Source organism: Lipomyces arxii, assembly GCF_038497795.1.
Source record: "Lipomyces arxii strain Phaff 12-163 unplaced genomic scaffold V1512scaffold_2, whole genome shotgun sequence".
In the NCBI taxonomy this organism is placed as follows: domain Eukaryota; kingdom Fungi; phylum Ascomycota; class Lipomycetes; order Lipomycetales; family Lipomycetaceae; genus Lipomyces; species Lipomyces arxii.
This window is the reverse complement of record NW_027117701.1, coordinates 512,743-529,967: the sequence shown is the minus strand read 5'-3', so window position 1 is coordinate 529,967 and position 17,225 is coordinate 512,743. Positions and strand designations below refer to the sequence as shown.

Here is a 17,225-nt window from a genome sequence, read left to right as displayed (position 1 = left end):
AGATAAAATAGCAACCTTTATGCTTGTTTCGGCGTCTTTTGCCAACTCGGTTTTCTGTCTTGATGCAGAAGACGTACTGAAGTAAACGAGAGGGGTTTGTAGCCTACAGCGTGCTCAAGTGCCTCAGTTTAGGTTCTTGAACCAATCGACAACTAGACCAAAAATGTCTACCAAGCAGTCTACTCAATCCCGTTCAACGTTTAGTTTGGGATCAAGTAGTAGCAATGAAAGGACATCAGGTATACCGTCTAGTCTGACACCATCTGGTATACGAGCTTCAATTGCTTCCACAACTGGCTCAATACGAAAAGCAACGATATATGACAGAAATGTGAATCGACGAGCTCCAGAGCTGGCATTGGCGACGTTTTCTTTTCTGTTTAGCGAGATGGTTCAATATTCGCAAAAAAATGTCAAGGGGATTCAAGAGATGGAATCCAAGTGAGTTATTGAACTTTATAACTGCCGCAGAACTAATTGGAATCGCTAGACTCAGCGAGTATGGCTATCATGTAGGCCAGCGGGTTCTTGAATTGACCGCTATAAGAGAAATAAAAAACTCGAAGAGGGAGATACGCGTACTGGGGTTATTACAGTTTATCAATATTAACATTTGGAAGGCCATCTTTGGCAAGCCCGCAGATGCACTTGAAAAATCTAAGGATCAAGAAGATGAATGTATGTACTATTGAGTTCAAGCATAAAATTCTTTGTTAACTTTCAATAGATATGATTATCGATAACGATCCTGTAGTGAACAAGTACATTTCGGTCCCAAAAGAAATGTCTCAATTAAACTGCGCTGCTTTTCAAGCCGGCGTCGTTGAAGCGGTAATGGATGGCTGCCAATTTATAGCAAAGGTAACTGCGCATTCGGTCCCAACAGATTCATTCCCCTCAAAAACAGTTTTTCTTTTGAAGTTGGATCCTGTAGTTGTAGAGCGCGAGAGATACGCCCGATAGAATTGATGCTAATGTATGAGTACGATGTTTAACACTATCTTTGGCGTTTTTGTTTTCAAACCAATTAAATTAATATCGATACTGTTATATGCTGAGATACTCGCGGTCCTTCTGAACACTTAAATTGCTAATGCAATCAGACAATAAAGAGATGGCTATAGAACTGTTAAGAGGCAATATGTCCAGATACATTACTTCCGGTGGCCGGCTAGCTCAACTTACGGAAGATCTGATCGTAAAAACAAGTGGAACCGAACATGATCCTTTAAGCTGTTGTTCCCAGCTTTCGCGGCACTTTTCACTCAATGGTTATAGGATATAAATGGTGTCCCACCGACGGCGAATTTCGTCGTTGTGCTTTTTTCAGGTCTCTTTCCAACACGTCTTTTGCTTTGATCTAACGCAAGTTAGAGGCTATTTCTCGAGAAAACTTAGCGCTCTTACCAACGAGAGCTCGGATGTGTCCAAAATCAACTGAAATGCTTGCAAAGCATTATTAAGTGAGCTTCGTGACTCTCCGCTAGTCGAAGGATATACACTAACAGTCATTAATAAGGTACAGGTAGATTATAAATGTTTCATACTAAGGATTTGGGGAAGTGACGACATGCTTAGCAACCTTAGCCGTTGCAACTAAAACTTTCTGCCGGAGTCAATTATAATATAAATAGTAATATAAGCAAATCCATACATTGAACGACTGTTCCAAATCATTTTGCTTGTCATTTTGTGGTGTGGTAGTTTGTATGGACAGCATAATCACATGAGAATTAAATCTAGAGCAAGAAAGAAGGTTTGGTAGCGGAGAAAAAGAGCTATCGTCCAATGTATTCAAATGTACAGCTATTAGACGTTTAACACGTTAAGTATGAAATATACTCTTCTTGATTAAAGATTTAAGTTTAACATAACTTGTTTGATTTTTTAAAAAAATCTAGAGTTCTCTTTAAATCTGTGCAATAATAAATATTACAGCATTTAAAGTAAGATAAAGTCGTTTTTGGTGATGGTTTGATTTTGTCTGTATACAGAACGAGATTATAAGACGCTTAAGATTTTAGTTGTGTGCATCTTTGAGCTGTCTGATTTCTATTGTCTTCACCTGACCTACATTGCAAAGTCTACAGACTGACTAGAATTTCCAGACAGGGATTTAAATAGCAAGGTCGTTCTACTTTCAAATCCTAAGAATTTACATGACAAAAGCAATGAGTCAGATTTTGTCATCGCCGCCGGCATCAAATGCCGTCTCAATTTCGGCAAAGGCTTTGGATTCAGAAACTTTAGCAGATGTTCAAGAACCAATGAGTTCTGGTGCTGATTTATTCTCTGTTTCAGGAAGAAAGGGAGAAATTAACAAGCGAGTTCTTTATGTTGGAGGCTTAGATCCGAGAGTACTTGAGGACATGCTGCGAGAAATATTTGAGGTTGCAGGAAGAGTACAGAGTGTTAAAATCATACCAGATCGGAATCGAAAAGGATACAACTATGGATTTGTGGAATACGATGATCCTACTTCGGCTCAAACAGCCATGCAAACTTTGAACGGAAGACATATTCATCAATCAGAAATCAAAATTAACTGGGCCTATCAGTCAAATAATTCCGGCCAGAAGGAAGACACGTCTCGTACGGATTTTTTTTTAACTGCTTTTGAGGAACTAACGTTGATTCTTAGAACATTTTCATATTTTTGTGGGTGATCTATCAAGCGAAGTAGACGACGACCTACTAGCAAAGGCATTTTCTACATTTATGTCCATGTCGGAAGCCCGAGTGATGTGGGATTTGAAAACTGGGCGATCACGAGGATATGGGTTTGTGTCTTTCCGTGAGCGCACTGATGCAGAGAAGGCAAAGACTCAAATGGACGGTGAGTGGCTAGGATCCAGGGCAATAAGATGCAACTGGGCTAGTCAACGAGGAGTTACAGCTGGTATTAACGACGGCCAACCTGGAATACTATGGCCTGGCATGGGTGGCAATTTACCTTTAGGGCCTACAATTCACCATGGATCTGATGTCACGGTAATTCATCACAATGGATGTAACGCTGGGCATGGATCAAGCTTTAGTGGCATGAACAACGGTTCTCATTTAAATTACAACTTTGTTGTTCAGCAGTCTCCATCATGGCAGACTACAGTATATGTCGGTAACATCTCACCACATACCACACAGAAGGAAATAATTCCAATGTTTCAAAATTTTGGCTTTGTCGTGGACGTAAGAATAAGGTCTGATCGTGGATATGCTTTTGTTCGAATGGACTCTCACGAGGCGGCTGCATTGGCCATTTGCCAGCTCTCTGGGGCTCAAGTGAACGGAAGACCGGTTAAATGCAGCTGGGGCAAGGATAGATCTCACGGTAGTTCTGCAGGTGCATTTCCAGGATTGCATGCTGTGGGAAATGCAGGAGTGGTAGGTCAGCAAGGTGACAGTCATTTAAACCGTCGCAGTTATGAGACATTTGGTCAAGGGACGGAGAACTATCTTCAGTATTTTCCTCAAGTTCGGAATAATGGAGTGGGACTAGGACCTCAATTCAATTTAAACAGTAGGGGTCCTAGAAGTGGGAACACTTTTATGGACGCACGTGGTGGATATTCCTATAACCGCTAGTTGTGCGCGCTATGTTTATGAAAAAAAAAGTTATCTGAATTGATGAAACTGGTTGGATGAAAATTATGTATCCTGCTTACAAATTGCACCATATCACAATTTTGTTTTTACATATCTAAGGTTTTCTAGGATATTCATATGCTTGGGTTTTGGGCTTTATATTGTCATTTGCCTTAAACGAGTAGATTTTTATTTGCTTTAGTATGGAAAATGTAATGTAATGTATCGCCATCTATCTAAATTCAAAAATTCAAAGATTTTAGCTTCTGAATACAAGCAATGATCAACAAAATCCGAGGACACCAAATGTCAAATCAAGATGGCAAATCTAGCAGATCAAGGTCGTCGAAAGAGCCTTTTCCTGCAACGGTGACGAGTAGTCCATTATCTGAGTATGTACTGCCAGTGTAATGCCAGTTAGGTGTCTCACGTGCGTTGGCTTCCAGCAAATTTATGTCTTCGCTTCCACTATCACTACCGTTGTCAATCTCCATTCCGCCGACATTCATGTTCCTTGCGTATTTTAATAATCCAATGCCGTTGAGATTTGATTTGTCAGTCTTTTCCAAAATACCATTCTCTGTGTTCGTCACAATTCCACTCGAACTTTTAAGCTCGTAATCTTTATTTTTTCGCTGGGCTGAATTCGACTGCCATCTTGCTGTTCGATTGTTAATTTTTTGCTTCAACATGTCCGATCGACTTTGGCCCTTGTCTATTTTATTACGTTGCTTTTTAGACAGTTGTGGTACATTTTGACGTTTTAATTGTCTTTTCTTAAGAGAGTGTGCTATTTCTGGCGTATTTAACTCTTTGCTGATGGCGGTATCACGAAGATTCAACTCCGGCGGAGGGCTGGGCATGGCTCTTCGAGCAGCCCTCGAGTTTGATCTATTTGCTAGGCTAATCAGTAACACTGTAAGGCATGATAATAAAAAAGTCTCGTACCGGTTTTTTTAGCCATTATACTTTAGCTACTCGGCAAATTCAGGTAGATTATAACTATCACAATGGAAAAAATCCTATTTTTTTTTTTTCACGAAGTCGCCCTTTTGTTGGGACTTTGAAAATTTGAGCCGCTTGTAAAGTCGAGAAGACCTTTAGCTTCCATGCTTTACTCACAGATGGTCAAATTAATCATGAATGGCTTATATTGATAAAGTTCTACTATTGCGCTACCGGACTTCTTGTTAAAACATAAGACAGCACGTCAAAAATGCAGAGATAAACTGTAGTTTTGAAAGAGTCAAAATCAAACTGTTAGTTTCGTTTCCCCTGAAAAACCTTAGAATCTTAATGTTGATTTCAAAAAGCTTAAACTAGCCAGTTGCTGTGCTGACAAAGAGTCGTATGCGACGGACTCCTCTCACGGTAAATGCGAAGCGTTGCGTTCATACTCAGCTTATCCACGATACGCGCACTTTCACAGGGCAACAATCTGAAAAGTCCTAACAAGAAAAATTACAATTAGTTCAAACGTATATTTGGGCCGCTTTCATTATTACAACGTCTTCTGTCTCAAAAGCTGTTTATATAAAGAATTTATATCAAAGTAAAGATTTTCGAGAGTGGTTATTATTATTACTTTGACTACCTGGATAACTAGTTCAATTTTTATATGGCAATTTAACGATTACGTTCGAAACAAAAGTCGATTTCCTGAAGTGTGTCAATGCTCTAAAATGGCACCCACTTTAAATCATAATGGTTTGTCAAAATCTACAGGTAGGCGGTCAAGAGTTGTAATATCTTGCACTGAATGCCATAGACGGAAGCAAAAGGTACTTCTTGGCTATTTAGATTTGCGCGAGTGCTATACTGATATATCTAGTGTGACCGCAACCAGCCATGTAACCAATGCATAGCACGAAAAGTTCAGAGTTTGTGCCGTTATTCTGGTAGTGTATCCGGCTCGGTAGAAGTGTTAAACCGCTCATTATCGGTCAGCAAAGGATTACCATCTACTAGTGTTTCAGACAATAAAGTATTGGTTGCTTCTCCTTTGCCCTTTGCAACCGATTTGAATGTGTCGATGTCGAGAAACACACCAGCCTTAGAGACTTTGACAAATGCTTCACTAGCTTCAGGGAATACTAGCGATATGCCAATTACAAATGGTCCTAAGAGCGAAATTGATACTACCGAGACTGGGATCAGTAATAGCAGTTTTGAAACGTCTGATTCAGATTTCGATGATGAAGGTTATGGGGATGAAGATGATGACGATATTCTGGGTTATTTCAAGGCAGGTCCCTCTAATATCGCACGAGATATTGCAGAACTAAATCTTTCAACGACCTGCACTTTATTTCCGATGCACAGCAACTCGTCTAGAAGTAGTAGAACTGCTATGAAAAACAAAAGAGTTGTGTCAAGAATATTAAGAATTCTCCCCCCAAAGCCATACACAACCCTTCTGGTGCGTGTCTTTTTCAGCGAAGCGAATCTGCATCACTTTATTAATGAAATTGAGTTTTGTGAAAGTGTCTCTAAGTGGTTGAATCTGGAAGATCGGACAGAGAATATTGAAGTGCCTGCATTGGTGTTCAGACTAATGTCAATTGCTCTTCAACACCTTCCAGCTGAACACATTGACACCATTAAACAGATTGATGGGTCACTACAGAATCTCTGGCGCGATTATTCTCAGGCAGCTTGTGACTTGGCAACATTACTCCCTGACTGCGTCGGAAAGGTGGCAGAGCATATGCTATATGCGTCGTGGCTCAAGGCAGAATCTCGGATGAAAGAAAGCTGGTATGTTGCTGCGACAGCTATTAGGATGGCGCAAGAAATCAATTTGCACCAAGAGGAATTAAACACTCCACCCTCCTTTGAAAGAGAAGTTCGGAGACGTCTATGGTGGTCGATATACTATTGGGATAGATGTATGAGTCTTATTCTGGGGCGTCCTACAATGATTGCCGACAATATCTGCACAGTTCCTCTGCCATTAGATCTACCAGATAGATGCTACTATCCAGTTGTTACGGAAGCCCCGCTAGTCACAGAGTTTACTGGACGGTGTCTCTGTTTTAAGTTAGCGAGATATATATCAGATCTCGACATTAGTCCGGACAGGCTCCACAGTAATTTGACAATTTTTATGGCCTCATTACCGGCATACTTTGCAGTCTACGCGCCCGATAAATCGCTTGATGCGAAATACCCGTTTTTGGTAGCACATCGAGAAGCTTTGGCTACAACGGTCTGCATGATTTATTGCGCTTTATATCGAAGAAAGGTGCCAATTCCGAATCCTCTTTCGTTTTGTTTAAGGCTATTGACCGCAGCTGACCGTTTGATGTCTTTATCAAAGGAAAATCATTACAGAAAATTCATGATTGTCTATCAAAATCTTGAGCCGTCGATGCTAATCTGCCGTGAGATTTTAAAACTTAACGGAAAACTCACAGAGACCAATTACATCCTGTGCGACGATGACCGAGGTCACGTTATTGACGTCTGGCTATGTTTAAAAATGGTCGACGAAGCTTTAGCAAGGCTAAAGATTGTGAGGAGTCAAAACAGAATGGCGGCAAGGGCTTACAGAATTTTGAAAGAACTGTTAAGACGGGTAAGACTTCAGGTTGACACGGACCGTAAGCAGTACGAGACTGGTTTTGCCGACTCGAGACACATGATCTCAGGTGAAATGGAGCAGGGTCTACTTTCAGTCGGAGCCACATGGTCGGAATATGAGTCTGCGATATCACCAAAAGAAGATGTATATAAGGAACCGGCAGAGTTGACAATGGATATTTATATGGCAAATGACAATATTACGACTGATGACGACATACAAGGGATTTTGCAAAACTTTGATCCGGATAACGTTAAAAATTCAATGCAGATTTTGAATGTATCCGGAGGTGTAACGTCGTTGCCACCTGACTTGATTTGTGGGAAGGTGCCAATCAGAATGCCGATACCGCCATCAATCGAAGGCTTGGAGCAGGACACCACTATACAGCAGTTACACATGCAGCAAGTGCTAGATCAGTATGCTGCCACACATAGCATGCAAGTCAACAATGGAGAAGACATGCTTTTTTCATGGGATGATATCTTCGCGGATAATCTTGACATTTCCGCAATTGGCGAACAAATGGATCTTGGTAAATGTTAATTTGGTAAATGTTATTTTCGTAAATTTTTGTTAATTAGTCATGTATTCACGATAACGGGTCAAACTCTGCTCCACCAGTCAATGGAAATTATAAACTCTCTATTTGTAAAATTTATAAACTCTCTATTCGTAAATTTTCGTAATACACAAACACGAACTATTAAGTACAGTGGCACATATAACAAAACAATACAATCATCTTTGTTATTTACAGACGCTTGATAATCTGCTCTGTGAAGTGCGCGGTACCGGCAGTGCCCTTCAAATCACGAGTAATGTTTTCAGGTCCAGATGCGATGGTAGAAAGAACAGCATTCTCAATCTTGTCAGCGTACTCGCCAAGCTTCATATGACGAAGCATCATAACGGAAGAGAGAAGGAGCGCGGTAGGATTGGCAAGACCCTTGCCAGCAATATCTGGGGCCGAACCGTGAACAGCCTCGAATATACTAACCTCGTCACCCATGTTTCCAGATGGAGTCAAACCAAGACCACCGATAAGACCAGAGCACATGTCGGAAAGAATATCACCATACAAGTTAGGCATGACCATAACAACAGGCTTGTATGGCTCAGGATCAGTGACAATCTTCAAGCAAGTGTTGTCGAGAAGCTCTGCCTCAAGCTCAATACCAGGGTACTCCTTGGCAATTTCCTGGGCAACACTGAGGAAAAGACCATCGGACATCTTCATAATGGTGGCTTTGTGAACAACGAGAACCTTCTTCTTGTTGGTCGCAATTGCATGCTGGAACGCATAACGAATGACACGTTCACAAGCTGGCCGGGTGATAAGCTTAATGCTTTGAACAACACCATCGACAACTACGTGCTCAATTCCAGAATACTCGCCCTCAGTATTTTCACGAATAAGCACTGTATCAACGTTGTCATAAGGAGTCTTGTAGCCGACGACTGATCGGCAAGGTCTCAGGTTTGCAAACAGATTGAACGTACGACGAAGAGTCAAGTTAAGAGAGACATGACCTTTTCCAATTGGAGTGGCAAGAGGGCCTTTGAGAGCAACATAGTTTCTTTTGACCGACTCGATAGCGGCACTTGGAATAGCTGTTCGACCGTCCTTTAAGATGGGTGTGACATCCACTGGCTCCCAAATAATTGGCACCTAAACTACTCAGCATACTCTCAGTTCTAGTTGAATATCTACAAACCTTAGCAGCCTCGTAAATAGCCTTAACAGCGGCCGAGATTTCAATACCGATACCTTGACGCGATCAATAGTTGATAATAAAATTAAAGCATTGAACTTACCATCACCTTCAATTAAAGTGACAGTGTATTTACCCTGAGAGACAGTTAAATCCATGCAGATTGAAACAATTGAATTGAACTCACGTCGGCATTTTTAGTTCCCTGAAAGGAAGCGACATCAGCGGAAGTTGAAGCGAAACGTAAAAACGACTGTTACAGTTAGTATTAAATAAAAAGATCTTCACGGATCAAATTTAAACATGCTGCTGCAACAATCGGGAACTAATGAAAATATATTCAGGAATTGTCTGCTGTTGCAATGCAATGTATAACTAGATCCGGTGGAGACATCTAGACTTTCGGCAACCAAAAGACCACACAATCGGAGTATTCGAACCTGAAGACCGGCCAAACGAAGTTGGCGAGAAACAACGACTGAGCGTGCAAGAGGACGATAAAACATCATAACTATAGGACGCAGAAGTCGAGTGTGCTGACAGCGCGAAAAGAATGAAAAGGAAGCGAGGTCGAGGTCGAGGTCGAGGTCGAGGAGTCGAAATATCGAAAGCAAAAGTTCGCGGCTTAGTCTGCATGAGCCAATCAGAAATCGCAATCTGACTAAGATATTATGTCAGCTTACGGAGAGACCGGAGCTTAAAGAGTCTTGAGCCTATACAATAAACCGCCACAAATTGTGCGGCTTCAAAACGCCGGGTTTCCGCCGAGCAGAAGTTGATTTTCTAGACTCCAACATGCCAGTTTAATATTTCAATTAAGCGCAACAAATAACCATTCTTCATCCAAAAAAACTACTAGTATACGTACAGAACACCTGTCCAAAATAATACATAACATCAACATATATTAGATAACCTGGTTTGGTTCGCTCATTCGTCGTGCTTCCAATCCGCAGGAGTGCCCTCCACGTTTGGCGGTCCTTCAATAGAGTCTTCTTTCTCGACTTGGCTTTCTGAGCTTTCGTTGTTTGGACTCGGTTCAACCGCACCTGTACCCTCGCCTTCTGTCCCTTCAGCTGTAGACATAGCCTGTTCAATTTCCCCTTCGTCGTTCTCAATGACAACAGGTGAAGCATTAGCAGATTCTGTTTCTACGCTATCTGTAGTTGACGTATGCATATCTAGATACACCTTGCTAGAATCAACTGCCGGGGTGTTAGGCGCCGTAGTCATTTCGTCCTCATGAGCTCCTTCTGCAACTGCTAAAATCGACTCATGAGGAAGAATTGTATGGATTTCCGGCTTCGACTTTTCTTCTTCTTCTGCATCGTAGTCCACTGCAAACGGATCCGAGCTAGATTCTAAAATGGTGTCCAAACCTTCCCCTGTCCAGCCTTTTCTTGCGATGCCTTCAAATATCTCTACCTCAGCTCGGACAATACCAGTGGCTTGCTTCAAAATTTTGGCCGATATATCTTCAGTAATATCCAGAGAGTACTTGAAGTACTCATACTTCAATCGCTCTAAACCATCCACTTGAGATGTCAAATCCATAAGCGCGCTGCGATACAAAGCCAAATTCCGTTGCTTTTTTTTGCCTAGTTTAACATTTTGCTTTTCTGTTTTCTGTAACTGCTTAGTTCTAGCGATCGTTTCTTTCTGAAATTGCTCTTCATGCTGCTTCGTTAATTTTGCGTATGTGTCGAGCTCTGACCGAACAGGAAGCTCGAAACCTTTCATGAAACTCTCAGACAAAATCTTATGATGATTGGCAGCTAAATACTGAAGTCCTGCCGCCCCAGAAAGTCCGTCTTCGCTTGGTCCCACTCCTCGACAGTTTGAACAGGCTTCCAGAGCAGTTCCAAACTGATTTTCAGCGTCTGCAACCGCTGCAAGAGCTAATCGTAGCGTAGCAGCAGCAGCAAGTACATTCTCGTACGATTCAACGTTATTTCTGATATCCTCCTTAGTGACGATCACTTTCGGTAAAGGTGGTGGTGCCGGGAAAGTTATTGAAGCCAAAGTGGGGGGAAATTTCGAGGTAGCCATAGTCCCCACCGGTGACAAGGCTGGTCCTACCACTGTGCCAGTTCCTGTAACTTCAGTAACCGTCGGGGAAAGTGAAGGAGCAATAGCAGTCATTGTTACTATGTACTCTTAGATATCGGTATTCTCTCTGAGCCGGATGTAAACTATATAAAACTCTCGTAGTCAACCGTCACGATATTATTACTTTACGCTTATCGATCCAAATCCGGCTGAGATTTTAAATTATTTTGGAGTTATAAATACGTCAGGGACAACATAACCACTACAGTAGATATGGGTTAGGGGATTATAATTCTGAACCAACGATACATCAGCACAGTAGTGATACGCACATAAATAAATATAGTCGCATCTTCAGAGCGTACAAATGTTAACATCTATGTAGACTCTTAATCAATGGCATACTCCCCATATCGCGACGAGTGACGTAAGCATATGTCATTACCACACAGCATCCGAGCACCATGACTGTCGACAGAATCGCATGGCAGTTTTATCTTGCTGTATGGTATAAGCAACACAATCGAATTGCACTTAATAACTAATTGACAAAATCGTCTTCATCGTCAAAAATTTCGTAACCATCGTTTGCATCTGAAAAATATTAGGAGCTGATGACACTGGAAAACAACTTATACAATCAATACCTTCTATCCCCGGATCTTGTTGCAAGATACCAAGTAGTTCACGTAGCTTATCATCACCATCAACACCAGCCGTACTTACAGCCTCCAAAACTTCCCTTTCTTTATTCTCTATCTGCTTACTGGCGAGCGTTCCTTGAGTCACCTTTTCGGATTCCATCTCTTCTGACATTTCACCATCACTGGCTTCCTCAAGAATCTTTGCTACTTCCATCTGCTTGATTGGTCTGCCAATCCCAAGTGCTCGCAACTTCAGTCGTACTATACGACGTATCTTTGAGATTGTCCCACTTTTGTACCAACCGTCATGCTCATCTGCTTGGTCCCTAAAATTATCTGTTGCAACAAGCTTGGCGAGGACAGGATCAGTGATGTCACACAATTGAAAGCTTCGAGCACTCGGTAAGGTTATGCCATCAAAAATATGAGATGGCTTTCTGTCGCTACTTCCAGTCTCAATACGTTCCTCACTTGGTGAAATACGAAAGTACTCAGTCTGATATATTGAATATTTTGGGTCCTTGCGAGGATCTAGGCCATATTTAGTATAAGTAGCCCTCCAGGGACCACTCTTCCATGTAAATGCCACATACTGCAAAGCAAATTTGACATGTGTGGCCCACATTCGTCGAAGATCATCCTCCAATGCGTCTTCCTCCAAAGCACGCCTAGTCCAGATTGGCCTCTCCTTAAATTTTTCCTGAAGCAAAGCAATGATCTGCAGCAATCGCGAGTCACTCGGTGGCCTCAAATGATCAATTGGATATAACTCATCTGGAACTGAAGCATCTGTCCATCGTGCAACTTTTAAATACAAACGTCGGGGTGCCGATGAATTTACCAATTTGACATTTCCAGATGCATCCATTACTGGGCGCACAGCTGGATTTTGACGATATGAATAGTCAAATGGAATTTTCACGAGAGAGAAACGGGGGGGTGGCGGCATATCATACGCAGCATTGGTAAAAGTAAGATTTTCAATTGCGGTTACTGTGCACATTAGAAACTGTCACATGCAACTCATTTTGCAAAAGCATACAATCGCCAGCGTATAGTGAAGATCTGACCTTAGAAACAAAAGCAGAGTTGAGCGTGCTATACTGAAAATCTGCTAGCTCTATCGCAATTTAGTTTGCAATTTCTAACTTGAGAGACATTACCTCTAAATCTTACATAAGTATCTATAACAGCACAAGGCGTTATAGCATACTCATTAGGAAAGGCCCGCAGAGTATCACGCAAATTTCCTTTATTCTGTTTAAGATGCTCTTTCTTAACTTTGACCTTAAGCAGTATGGAATGCGACGAAGTCATAGACCGAGAAGTCACAGGATGTGCAAATTGATCTTCATGCAAATACAGCTGAAGTGGTGTATCAGCAGGTGAGTTTATGGTCTGTCAAATGTTTAGACTCAGATCAAGAATACAACAATCAAACCTTTTGAATGTTTTCTTGTCCACCCAGTGAAGCAAGGGCTCGCTCTGCGTTGTGTACAGCAGCTGGATGTTCAATACAAATGAAGCGGGGAACCGGATCCATAGTTCCAAATTATACGCTAGTGTTATTGACAATATCGAGCATTAATTGCATCTACAGATCGGTTAAGCTGTCACAACATTTTGCTTTGCATATGGGAAACTGAAGTTAAATAATAAAATCTCCAAACGTGCTCTGATGTGGGTTTGGGTAATTAAGCGATCGACTACTCCTCACTACAAACAAGAGGCCTACATTAGTTTTGGGCCCTATAATCCTGTTCAAATTTGCACTTCTCTTTCTGAAGATATTGCAGAACCGTCTTTTTGACGTTTCGCTATGAAGGGATTCAAGCAACGGGTCAGTAATAATATATTTGATGCGTTCTGTGTGGTGATCTGACATCTTTAGCTCTCCCGCTCTCGAAACACTCATGATCCAGCGGCCACAAGCTCAACATCATCACAACCGTCCACCCAGCAAATAGCGCCACAATCTTCCTCCAGTAAAATGCCATCTGATAAATCTGGACTGGGTATTCGAAAAAAAGATACTTCGAGTAAAGATCGCAACGCTGCAGCGACATCTGCACCAGAGAAGCAAAACGATACACCAAAGAAAGCAACGCAGACACGAAATACATCTCAAAGTATAGGAAGTCCCTCTCCCGTTTCTGTAAAACTGCCGTCAGTTCCTTTTGCTCCTGCAGCGAGCACTACAACGGTATCTACAAACGGTGGACTTGCCGGCTTGGTATATTATGTTTTTTATCTGTCAAGTTAATCTAATCCGTTGCCAGACACATGTACCACCTCCAGGAGCGACTGAAACAATGCCTGGAGATTTATCTGCCCCGCGGCATGGGCAACGATCACCCACATTTGACCGATTAAAAAATGGAGTTCCGGGAGAAGATCTGGGAACTCCGTCAAGAAGACATCATTCGTCTAGGTTTGAGGTATCGGACAGACGCGAACTGGAAAAACTACCAGGATTTCATGAAGTACCGGCAGGTAGCAGACAGGATCTGTTTTTTAAAAAAATAGAACAGTGCAACGTCATCTTTGATTTTAATGATCCGTCCTCTGATATGAAGTCAAAGGAAATTAAGCGGGTGGCATTGCATGAATTGCTGGATTTTGTTTCTTCTTCCCGTATTACATATACGGAGCAAATGTACGCAAGCGTCGTGGATATGTTTGCTCGGAACCTTTTCAGGCCCATTCCACCTCCCGTAAACCCGGTGGGTGACATATATGATCCAGATGAGGACGAGCCGGTTCAAGAAGTGGCGTGGCCACATATGCAGGTAGTATATGAATTTTTCCTGAAGTTTGTCGAATCCCCGAACTTCCAGCATAACGTTGCCAAGGCATATATCGACCATCATTTCGTACAACAATTATTGGAGTTGTTTGACACTGAAGATCCTAGGGAGCGAGACTATTTGAAAACCACACTTCACAGAATCTATGGCAAGTTTTTAAATCTAAGATCGTTCATTAGGCGTTGCATAAACAATGTATTTTTCCAGTTTACCTACGAAACTGGAAGGTTCAACGGTATAGCAGAGCTACTCGAGATTTTGGGAAGTATTATCAATGGGTTTGCTCTTCCTTTAAAAGAAGAGCACAAGATCTTCTTGGCCAGAGTGTTGATGCCATTGCACAAAGCGAGGTCATTAAACTTGTATCATCCACAACTGGCGTACTGTATTGTTCAATTTATTGAAAAGGATCCGTCGCTCACAGAAGAGGTCGTGTTAGGTTTGCTGCATTACTGGCCAAAAGTTAATAGTCCTAAAGAGGTAATGTTTTTGAACGAGATCGAAGATATATTCGAGATTCTTGAGCCAAGTGAATTTCTTAAAATTGAGGTACCTCTATTTCAGCAACTAGCTAAATGCGTTTCCAGTCAGCACTTCCAGGTAGCAGAGCGTGCTCTCTACTTATGGAATAATGAGTATTTTGTGTCATTGATGAGCGAAAATATGGAGACCATTTTACCAATAATGTTCAGCGCATTGTATCGAAACGCAAGGGGACATTGGAATCGGACAATTCACACGATGGTGTGTAACGCGGTAAAAATGTTCATGGAACTAAGCCCAGCATTATTTGAAGAATGTGCTGCACTATATCGAAAAACAGAAGAACAGGCACAATTTAAAGAAGAACAGAGACAGTTGAGTTGGAGGCAAGTTGAGGCACGAGCAGAGGAAGCCAATGCGAGATTAGCGGAAAGCAGCGAAGCAACATCTACTACTGCAACAACCGTACCACTTTCTACGGCACCAACAACGATGCCATAACGTCATGGAAATGGATAGTTAGGGATAGATTTTCATTTTGTGATTTCAATGTTATTGCTCTACTACGACTCGAATTTTGGGCAGCGAAAGTAAACGGGAGAGACCCAGGGTAATCACCATGAAAGCATAACGGATAGTATGCTAGAGACTTCGACCATAAAATGTTGCCTTGCAGTTTTCTCCTAAGTCACAGCCAGTAGCTCTGTCTTTAATTGTAATGCACAACTAAAGTATCTGTAGAAAATTTGCAAGGGATTTGTACTGGTTCAGCTTTCCATGCTGCGAGGAGCTCCTGCCATGTTGAAGGACATCTAGAACTCTCAAAACGGCAACTAAAATAGCAGAGATCTTACTTAGTTGACACCCTTCAAAGATATTTTGGTTTTTGCAGCCATGGGTTTGCTGTTTCTCCGGATCGTCCGCATTTTAGCAGCTTTTTCCCCTACTTCAGTAGTTTCTATCCCCGCTAGATTACACCGAGAAAGTCGTTAATCTCGCGTTGAATCGTCGCCTCACTGCTGCGGCTTATGGCCCAACGCCGTCATACTTTGAACAGAGTGGCTCTGGCCGTTCGTAGTCAAGCATTCATGATCCGAATGAAGCATCGATTTTCACTGCAATTCCAGTCACCCCATCCTGTCTCACATGGCTCAGTGCAGGTTACAGCACAAGTACAACAAGCCATGCTTGAATATTCAGGAAATCAGAAATTTAGGCCATGAGATTCTTGTTGCCGTCGTGAATCACTCTGCGTTTTTCCTTTAAACGATGACTCGTACGTTCTATGTCGGTTCCGGAGACAGCAGTGTACGTTTCTTAAAGGCCTGAAACCCACGAAGAGAGCAGGATGCTGTTCAGATAGCAAATATGAGGGAGAAAGTATGCGAGAATTTTTCAAGTGCGAAACTTCAACAAATTTATATTGCCTGTAGGTTTACTGATGAATAGTGGGAGGTGGATATATTCCTAGTACTTCAAGAGTTCAGTTGGTTTGTAAAGCCTGTGACTTCAGACGATTTTCCGGAGACTGCTGCCGATGAGTCTGTTCAGGATGGCTCTGCCGAAGTTGAGAATGGCAGGAAATTGTTTCAGGAACTGACTGGCTTGTCAGAGGTTCTACATGGCATTATTTCTACCTTATTTTACTTTGGCTGCATTGCGTAACATTCGCGATTTAGAACCAGTGCTACAGATTGCGCTTCCGATCCAGAGCGAGTTTCTGCAACAAAATTCAAATGTTTCAGATAACTAATGGAAGCGCAATTATGAACGCAAAGGCTGTGTTCTAATGGTCCAACATCAGAATGTACTGTGAGGACAGTTTTATTAACCGCCATACAGGTTGTGAAATAAAACGGAACACATTCAAGCCTTTTGGTACTTAGCGTCCGTTTCGAATTTTGCCATGATCGGCGCATTTGCTGCGTTATTATTTGTGTACATTGACAGATGATGAACGAACTCTCTCTATGACTTGCTTGAACGAATATCATTGGAATCTGCGAGTGTCCCCCCTTGGTTTTGAGCAGATGGCTCAAGCTTTAAAGAAGCTGGAGTTAGCAATATCTAGAATTCCAATGTTCGATCATAGACAGGCCGTGACCAGCGACCAATATATTTAAAGTGGCGCATATGGAGACCATTATGAGGAAGCGGATGTTGAAGATGGCGATGAAAACAAAGATGTTGATACTAATACCAAGGAACGTGTCGCGGAAATCTTCAACCACGCTAATCAGGGATACATGGCTAACAGTAGCGTCCGGGGGGGCGCGGGGGGGGGGGGGGGCCGGGGGGGGGGCGGGGGGGCGGGGGGGCCCGGGCCGGGCTGAGGCGGGCAGGGGGCCGGGGCGGGGGC

General features: G+C 42.2%; 10 protein-coding genes across 10 annotated transcripts; 5 read left to right on the top strand and 5 right to left on the bottom strand.

Annotated features, from left to right (window-relative positions):
• Positions 1 to 154: 154 nt before the first annotated feature.
• On the top strand, positions 155 to 1,059 carry V1512DRAFT_258019 (NO signaling/Golgi transport ligand-binding domain-containing protein). Its single transcript, XM_066915349.1, has 3 exons — positions 155 to 441; positions 491 to 678; positions 728 to 1,059. The coding sequence occupies exons 1-3, from the start codon at positions 164 to 166 to the stop codon at positions 961 to 963; spliced, it is 702 nt and encodes a 233-aa protein (XP_066773555.1). The 5' UTR covers positions 155 to 163; the 3' UTR covers positions 964 to 1,059.
• A 202-nt stretch (positions 1,060 to 1,261) lies between these two features.
• V1512DRAFT_245646 (uncharacterized protein) lies at positions 1,262 to 1,720 on the bottom strand (the record flags this gene model as incomplete). Its single annotated transcript, XM_066914387.1, has 4 exons — positions 1,262 to 1,360; positions 1,408 to 1,501; positions 1,548 to 1,606; positions 1,655 to 1,720. 4 exons carry the CDS (start codon positions 1,718 to 1,720, stop codon positions 1,262 to 1,264), a joined length of 318 nt encoding a protein of 105 aa, XP_066773554.1.
• Positions 1,721 to 1,889: 169 nt separating this feature from the next.
• On the top strand, positions 1,890 to 3,883 carry V1512DRAFT_258016 (uncharacterized protein). The gene is made up of 2 exons (XM_066915348.1): positions 1,890 to 2,592; positions 2,642 to 3,883. The coding sequence occupies exons 1-2, from the start codon at positions 2,160 to 2,162 to the stop codon at positions 3,583 to 3,585; spliced, it is 1,377 nt and encodes a 458-aa protein (XP_066773553.1). The 5' UTR covers positions 1,890 to 2,159; the 3' UTR covers positions 3,586 to 3,883.
• On the bottom strand, positions 3,757 to 4,810 carry V1512DRAFT_258013 (uncharacterized protein). Its single transcript, XM_066915347.1, has 2 exons — positions 4,534 to 4,810; positions 3,757 to 4,483 (listed from the first exon to the last, which is right to left on the bottom strand). Exons 1-2 carry the CDS (start codon positions 4,547 to 4,549, stop codon positions 3,900 to 3,902), a joined length of 600 nt encoding a protein of 199 aa, XP_066773552.1. The 5' UTR covers positions 4,550 to 4,810; the 3' UTR covers positions 3,757 to 3,899.
• A 65-nt stretch (positions 4,811 to 4,875) lies between these two features.
• Positions 4,876 to 7,890, top strand: V1512DRAFT_220326 (fungal-specific transcription factor domain-containing protein). Its single transcript, XM_066913683.1, has 2 exons — positions 4,876 to 5,366; positions 5,417 to 7,890. The coding sequence occupies exons 1-2, from the start codon at positions 5,268 to 5,270 to the stop codon at positions 7,712 to 7,714; spliced, it is 2,397 nt and encodes a 798-aa protein (XP_066773551.1). The 5' UTR covers positions 4,876 to 5,267; the 3' UTR covers positions 7,715 to 7,890.
• V1512DRAFT_258005 (uncharacterized protein) lies at positions 7,703 to 9,479 on the bottom strand. Its single transcript, XM_066915346.1, has 5 exons — positions 9,324 to 9,479; positions 9,071 to 9,136; positions 8,987 to 9,020; positions 8,887 to 8,939; positions 7,703 to 8,840 (listed from the first exon to the last, which is right to left on the bottom strand). The coding sequence occupies exons 1-5, from the start codon at positions 9,390 to 9,392 to the stop codon at positions 7,923 to 7,925; spliced, it is 1,140 nt and encodes a 379-aa protein (XP_066773550.1). The 5' UTR covers positions 9,393 to 9,479; the 3' UTR covers positions 7,703 to 7,922.
• On the bottom strand, positions 9,401 to 11,149 carry V1512DRAFT_65735 (uncharacterized protein). Its single transcript, XM_066918464.1, has 2 exons — positions 9,567 to 11,149; positions 9,401 to 9,513 (listed from the first exon to the last, which is right to left on the bottom strand). Exon 1 carries the CDS (start codon positions 11,023 to 11,025, stop codon positions 9,814 to 9,816), a length of 1,212 nt encoding a protein of 403 aa, XP_066773549.1. The 5' UTR covers positions 11,026 to 11,149; the 3' UTR covers positions 9,401 to 9,513; positions 9,567 to 9,813.
• A 55-nt stretch (positions 11,150 to 11,204) lies between these two features.
• On the bottom strand, positions 11,205 to 13,210 carry V1512DRAFT_257999 (RNA polymerase III transcription factor IIIC subunit-domain-containing protein). The gene is made up of 5 exons (XM_066915345.1): positions 13,018 to 13,210; positions 12,740 to 12,974; positions 12,619 to 12,696; positions 11,580 to 12,569; positions 11,205 to 11,526 (listed from the first exon to the last, which is right to left on the bottom strand). Exons 1-5 carry the CDS (start codon positions 13,117 to 13,119, stop codon positions 11,474 to 11,476), a joined length of 1,458 nt encoding a protein of 485 aa, XP_066773548.1. The 5' UTR covers positions 13,120 to 13,210; the 3' UTR covers positions 11,205 to 11,473.
• Positions 13,211 to 13,322: 112 nt separating this feature from the next.
• V1512DRAFT_220315 (phosphatase 2A regulatory B subunit-domain-containing protein) lies at positions 13,323 to 15,573 on the top strand. The gene is made up of 3 exons (XM_066913682.1): positions 13,323 to 13,416; positions 13,468 to 13,809; positions 13,856 to 15,573. Exons 1-3 carry the CDS (start codon positions 13,396 to 13,398, stop codon positions 15,365 to 15,367), a joined length of 1,875 nt encoding a protein of 624 aa, XP_066773547.1. The 5' UTR covers positions 13,323 to 13,395; the 3' UTR covers positions 15,368 to 15,573.
• A 562-nt stretch (positions 15,574 to 16,135) lies between these two features.
• On the top strand, positions 16,136 to 16,619 carry V1512DRAFT_245638 (uncharacterized protein; the record flags this gene model as incomplete). The annotated part of the gene is made up of 3 exons (XM_066914386.1): positions 16,136 to 16,174; positions 16,316 to 16,432; positions 16,479 to 16,619. The coding sequence occupies 3 exons, from the start codon at positions 16,136 to 16,138 to the stop codon at positions 16,617 to 16,619; spliced, it is 297 nt and encodes a 98-aa protein (XP_066773546.1).
• Positions 16,620 to 17,225: the final 606 nt, after the last annotated feature.